The sequence below is a fragment of the Acyrthosiphon pisum genome, chromosome A2 (genome assembly GCF_005508785.2).
Source record: "Acyrthosiphon pisum isolate AL4f chromosome A2, pea_aphid_22Mar2018_4r6ur, whole genome shotgun sequence".
Lineage (NCBI taxonomy): Eukaryota > Metazoa > Arthropoda > Insecta > Hemiptera > Aphididae > Acyrthosiphon > Acyrthosiphon pisum.
In genome coordinates this window covers 76,118,501-76,125,412 of record NC_042495.1, presented here as the reverse complement: position 1 = coordinate 76,125,412, position 6,912 = coordinate 76,118,501, and the positions used below count along the sequence as shown (strand labels likewise).

The 6,912-nt window shown below is 28.4% G+C and overlaps 2 protein-coding genes across 2 annotated transcripts in view; one reads left to right on the top strand and one right to left on the bottom strand.

Moving 5' to 3' along the window:
• Positions 1-1,762, top strand: part of LOC100575109 (ribonuclease kappa-B) — a 4,233-nt gene extending 2,471 nt beyond the window's left edge. The window contains exon 3 of the mRNA XM_003244121.3: positions 1,401-1,762. Within this exon, the coding sequence (XP_003244169.1) occupies positions 1,401-1,502 (102 nt within the window). The 3' untranslated portion in view covers positions 1,503-1,762. The remainder of the gene's footprint in view (positions 1-1,400) is intronic.
• A 466-nt stretch (positions 1,763-2,228) lies between these two features.
• On the bottom strand, positions 2,229-6,252 carry Ipps (mitochondrial isoprenyl diphosphate synthase). The gene is given in 8 exon segments (NM_001126161.3): positions 2,229-3,071; positions 3,140-3,274; positions 3,344-3,421; positions 3,483-3,647; positions 3,897-4,100; positions 5,468-5,608; positions 5,666-5,834; positions 5,933-6,252. Coding segments are annotated over 8 exon segments (1,185 nt in total). The 5' UTR covers positions 6,025-6,252; the 3' UTR covers positions 2,229-2,870.
• Positions 6,253-6,912: the final 660 nt, after the last annotated feature.

Below are 6,912 nucleotides of genomic sequence, written 5' to 3'. Positions count from 1 at the left end.
AAATCGGCTAGATGAGGAAATCGAGTGAATATCCAATGTTGTAAAAATTTGAATTTCAAACGATCATAAAAAATTTAATTTGACTTTCTTTTAGATATTTTTTGTTGATAAAGGTAGATAATCTTATAAGGAATCTTGTATTACATTTTAAAATCTTATATTTAAAAAGAAAAATTTTTACGAATTCTTAACTCAATAATTTGCTAATTTTCGTGATTTTTCCATATTTTGTCAATTTTTGAACTTTAAATGCTTATAAAAAAAAACTGTGACTAAGGATTTTTAATATTTTTCATCTACCTTTGAAACAATATACTTGGAGCCTTCCATTAAATTTTCAAGCTTTTTTAATCAACAAATATTGATACTATTAGAAAAAAAACTAAAAAAAAAATGGAAAATGAAAATGTCTCTTAACAGTTCAAAATAAATCAAAATATTTTGAAAATTTTATCGTCTATAGAAAATAGAAATATAAACAACCATTGAAAATTTCATGTATCTACGGTCATTTGTTTTATAGTTACACCAAAAACCAAATTCAATTTTGTGAAAAATCTCTTGCGTAATAATTCCTGTTTTTCCTTAATTTTTCTTTTGTTTTTTACGGCGCTTTTGAAAATTACTGGGAATTTTAAATTTTGACCTCTCCAATGCACCAACGATATTCACTTTCCAATCGAACAAGATACTAAAGTTGATAATCGAAGCATTATTTCGACTACTTATCGTGTACACAGACACACAAAAAAAAAAAAAAAACACACATCATTGTAAAATCAATACATTCATCATTCCACTCAGAATCTAAAATCACTGTTAAAAATATTGAAATTTGCAATTCTCTTTTATAATTTGTTTTATTAAAATATGACATGGTTGTATAATGAATGTAAAGTGAGAGTTTTTGTTACTGGAAATTCATTATGGATACATTTTCAAGCTTTATTTGTTGTATTATTTGAGTGAACATAATTTAGTTCGTTTAGTGTTGACAGTCATCAATGGGTTAATATGCAGTTCTTATCTTATAGTTAAATTTTTAAGTTAAATAAAGGCGGTGACCACATAAATTAAAATACTTGTACAAGGGAAAAAAATATTTCTTGTATATGTTTCACAAAATTGTAATCAAATACTAATGTATACCTACTAAATCTAATCTAAAAGAAATATTTTAATATATATATTTTTTTTTTTCTGGGCTTCCTCTGTAAGCATGCACAAGAGTGGCTAAACTTAACTTGAATATAACATTATTGTTGTTATAATATATTTAAATTTATAATGACCTTATTCACCATATTTTAACAAACTATTGAATTGTCTAAGTTTTTGTAATTGTTTTGTGATCAACGTACAATGTAAGCAGTTGATAACCTTTTCATTTTTTTTTTCAGAATGCATATAACTGTTGGATTGCTGCCTGTCTCTACATATTTACGCTTGTTGTATCAGGACATCAATTCTATATGAATAACCGCAACACAATGAGTTTGTAAAATGTTATTTATAATTTATGTTACATTTTTATTATTTTTAAGAGGTTTTATTTTTTTGTTTTCTTCATTTTTTTTTCTATTGCCTCCACGATCACATTTGAGTTATTCAACATTGTTAACAGATTGTAAGATTATTGGGTTTTCGCATTGTCATATTGTCAAAAAATGTCTTAGGTTATAAGAAGTAAATATGGAATATATATTAAATAATTAAATATACATTTGGTATTTTATACTGTTATACCAAATATTGTAAATTATTTATCTGTAGATTTTACTTTAACAATATTTATAAATAGAAGATAGTTCAAAATTGTGTGTTAAATAATGTAATAATAAAATATGACTATAATATATTAAAATTATATTCTCAACACTATATTTTTTACTAAATTGCACTTAAATCTATGGTTTTAATTGTAGGCAAATAAAAATATACAAGCAATATTCATTAAAGTAATACGTGCAACCGTGCAAGTACAATATACAATTAATGCTCTTATAAATTTTGGATTGTATGCAGTGTGAATGCAAATTAGCAAATTATATTATTCAAGTTGCACTCAATAGCAGAGGGAAATTTTCTTCCGCCAATTAATGTCCTATAACGTCTTATCTACATGGTTATTCAACAGTTTATCGCCTAAACTTACTAATATTTGTTATGTTCCTAGTGAGAGTAAAAGACAACATGTTATGTAGAATACATAAACATTCTTTGAATAGTTTATGTTTTTTTTTTTATATATATTTGAATTTTCAACTGTAATACAAAAAAAAAAGTTGCATGTGCAAGTACCGCAATCAAAATTTTGTATAAACAAATAACTAAAATTTTTGAGATAAATTTATTAAGGTATTTTATAAAATTCTAAATTTGATATGTTCAACATTTAACAGTTATTCTTATTCTTATTTATTAATTCCAAAAATAATATAATCGTATTAAAGCTATGAACAATTGTATACTAGAGTAAAAAAAAATAAATTAATAGCTGTACAATAATAGATCATTCAAGTATAAAATAACTTTAACATCATATAACATTTCAAAATATGAGAAGACATTTTTATAACATAACAATGTTTTTATAACTATGACTTGAACAGTGCATTATTGGTTTTTCAAAAATATATTATTTTTTAATTTTTTAAAGTTAAAATAATAATGATAAAAATATCTTTGGGACAATAAATTATCAATTTAAAAAAATAATAATAAGTTACACAAAATTACCCTTAAGTTTAACATGAAAATATATAATAACGATTTGTTTACTGTTAAGCTAAAACTAATAAATAATAATAATTATATTATTTCATATACGTAAATGCCCATTTATGCATTTTAGTAAAAATTTAAAATTATTAGAGTGTTCTCTTGTAAATCTTTTCCAAGAATTTGAAAAACATGTCTTGTGACAAACCACGTGACAACTGTTGAATATGAGTACATATTAATTTATAACTTTCTTCTTCGTAGAGATGAAATGTGTCTGGTAATTTCAACTGTGCATACAAATCTTTGATGACTGCAACATTGGCTGGATTGTCAATACCATAATTATCCTAATACAATACTCAATACGTTAAACATTCAAAGCATTCAATAATTGAGTAATATAATATTGTGTTACCTCCATAATTTTCTTTTGTTCAGAATTGACTTTTTGCAAAGCCACTACAGCTAACCATGAACATTTGCCATCTTCTATGTCTGTGCCAATTTTTCCCATGACATCTGGATCTCCATAACAGTCTAAAAAGTCATCCTAAAAAAAAAATTTTATTTACTTAAATAATTTGTATTGATTAATATACTAATTTAATTATTTATATACTTGAACTTGGAAGAAGTGTCCCATTTCAAGCAATATGGTCTTTGCTTGTCTAAAAATTTCTGGGTCATTGATGTTTGTCTGCAATATTATTTTACTAAGTAAAATCCAAAGTATGTAATCATAAATATGTTGTGCTTACCATGCGCATCGCGAGACACACTGGAAGGAAAAATGAATAATAAGCAGTCTTATATTTCACAATAGCTGTGTAATTTTCCATGGTATATTTTTCAAGTTTTTTTGACTTGAAGCTATTCGCAGTTAACATATCAAGACACTGACCCATCGAAGTTTTCATTGTAACCTAATTATTAAATCGTATCAGAGCAGTAGTCGAGGCAAGCTCGGCCCTTGGATCTATGTTGGTTAATTACATTTAAGGCCGCAATATAAATAGTAAAAAAAAAAAATGAAATATGGATATTGATTTAGTAACATAAATAAGACGTGTACAAATTTTCCCAGGACCCTTAAATATCCTAAAAACGGCCTTAAATTGTGTAATTTAAGCAACATTGAAATTAATATAAATAATTTTTTTATTATTTCATACGTCATAGAACAGCTCCAGAATATGTGTATAGTAAGGCTTATCCTTGAAGTACTTTTTAATCAACTGGTAAATGGACTGCTCGAGGAGAACACCATCGTTCACTGCCATTAGACCAATATCATTATGCCTATACCAACATGGACGTCCTCGTCTAGTTATAGCGTTATCCATTATGTCATCTAACACTAATTGATAGGCTTGCAGCTAAAAAAATGAACATATTATTATACATATGTAAGTAATTATTTATTGGTTTCCCATCTACACTGTATTGCACACAAGTTCCTAATTAAGGTAATATTATACAATTAGGTAGTCCTAAATACTTCAATAAATACATTTATATTCATAATACCACTAACAAACAATGAATAATTAAAATTAAGTTCACAAGCGATTAAAGTACTTTAAATTCCAAAAAAAAAAAAAAAAAATAGTGCAATGAAATATTTTTAAATTGACACAAATTTCAATAGAAATTATAATATCATAATATAATTAATAATATATTATACCTAATACCTATATTATAACTGTTGCACTTAATCATGTCAACTAATGACACACACAATTAAAAAATATATTCATATTATTATCTTAAATTATAGCATATTATTTAAAAATAAAATTATTACCAACATTATATTTATATTATATTATATTAACAAAAATTAGTTCTAAATAATATTATTAATTTTACTTTGCATGACTTTAATGGATAATAACAAATAATAGGTGTATAAATTAACTAGCAATGTACCTAATAAAAACGTAATTTTTACACGGTTAAATCATCTGAATGTGGGGAAAAAATGTATCAATCTTAATAAATAATCTACAGTTATAATTTATAATGTAATAAATTGATTCATCAAAGGTAAAAAATGTAATCAATAATGGCTTATTATGGTGTCCTGTTATTAATAATAATTATATTATTTATAAATTATAATGAACATATATATACAAAACTATACATTTTATTAAACCATTCATGAATATTGAATTATAATTTTTACTATAATTAATTGCCAATTAATCAAATCAATAAATTTAAAAATTATAAAATTCAATAAATTTCTACTTAATAAAATTAATTAGTAACAAGATTAAAAAATATTTATTAGGAGAAATTCCAAGACAAATCTTATATAATTAATGAAACATTGTTATGGTCTACTAGTCTACCAATTCTTTTGTAAAATTTATCATTTGTATTTGGGATAATGTTACATTATAACATTGAAACTTGAATTTAAGAAAATAGCATATTGAATTTTACATTCTATAAATTTAAACAATATTATGTAGGTATCTTTAAAATAAAACTTATTAATGGAAAGTTATTTTTTAGATAACAGTATTTTCTGAGTATTCCAAGTTTAACTTTCATAACTTTATTGCCATATAATTTACTTATGAATGAACTTTAAGTCTTAAATCAATTTGCAATTTGTAATCAACATTTATAAATTATATTTAAGTTAAGAGAGTCCAAAAAAAGAGATGAACTTATTTATTGGTTTGTCAGTAGTAGTGTTTCCTTCAAGTTACAACTCAAAACGACTTACAATTTCCACACACCATCCCAGTATGTAAGACAATCTAATATTTTCATCGGTCTGATCAGCAGGCGAGGATAGCATTTTGTATGACAATACCAACGCCAATCCTCGGTTTTTCTTACCTCCAGGCACATTGTATTGCAACAGCTATAATAACACAAAAAGTTGAATACATAGCTGCTACACAAAATCATAGTTACATACCTTTGCAAGCCACTTGGTAACATCGGGCACGTCCAAGTTACGGCCGGTGTCCGTCAGATCCCTGACAACGTCTGGGAACACTGCCATGAAATCCCTGGTCTCGTCTTTGCTGACGGCCGTACCAGTTATGACAGGGGGGACTGGAGGCGCGCGAACTGTACTCATAGACCTGAGACATGATGAATTTTTTTTTAAATTTATTTATAATAATATAATATGGATTATGCGATCTTTAAATCATACAGATCTCACAGGGCACCGACTTACCGAAAGCAATTTTCGCGAACAGCGGCCGAGTCGGAGAGCAAAAACGCGCTCCGGCGGCTCAGGGCCCTCGTAAAAGTCAGCATTTTGTTCATCTCTTACGATGTAAGTAGGTGCCCAAGTTGTGTGGATCGTTGCTACGATTTATGTTGACGTATGAAGAGTTCTAGTTTGGAACCGGACGAGCAATGTTCCGCGTACGACTACGGAGAGATCAGCCGCCACTATTCAAATGAGCGCAGTCGGCCGCGGCGGAACTAGAACTGCAGACGTGCGGACGTGCAGTCGTCCTCGTCGGCGCGTCGCGGCGGCACAGGTGAAATCTTGTAAAATTCGCGTTTTCGAATTCCAGAAAAAAGTGTGCGTGCGGCCGCGGCGCTCTCTACACGGCAGAGGGGCAACCACCACACTCGTCTTCACCGGTTGCGTCACCGCGAGTCACGGCCGGGCTTGAATTTTTCGATTTATGTTCCGCCGCCGAGCACAATCCGGGCGGCGCACCTATAATGCCGCGGCCTATAGTCACTATATACCTATTGTTATTTGTTGGTCGTTATATTATTATATAGGTACCTACTTTGACGGGTCATCCACTTGCACGTGATGTTATATTGTCGAGTGAAAGTGGTCAAATGCGTCGCGACTTAAAACTAAATATTGAATTTTGGAATTGCTATGATTAACCATCGTTTAATATTTATTAAAAAGTATTACATAATATTCCTATTGGCTATTACACGACTGCAGACGGCCGGTTAACGTTTTAGAGAAGTTTAGTTTATTTTATTACAGTTAGTAGGTTCTGGGAAAATTCCAAATCCAAAATCATCTCAAAAAATATTTTCAAAATCCTGACCGAACAACTGTGATTTACCACGCTCTAGAGAAATTACATTGTTAGAAGATATAATACTGTGTAAGTCTTACATTCTTACCGAACTAAGGACGATGGTACAATCTGAAACCATTGCACAGACTTCGTT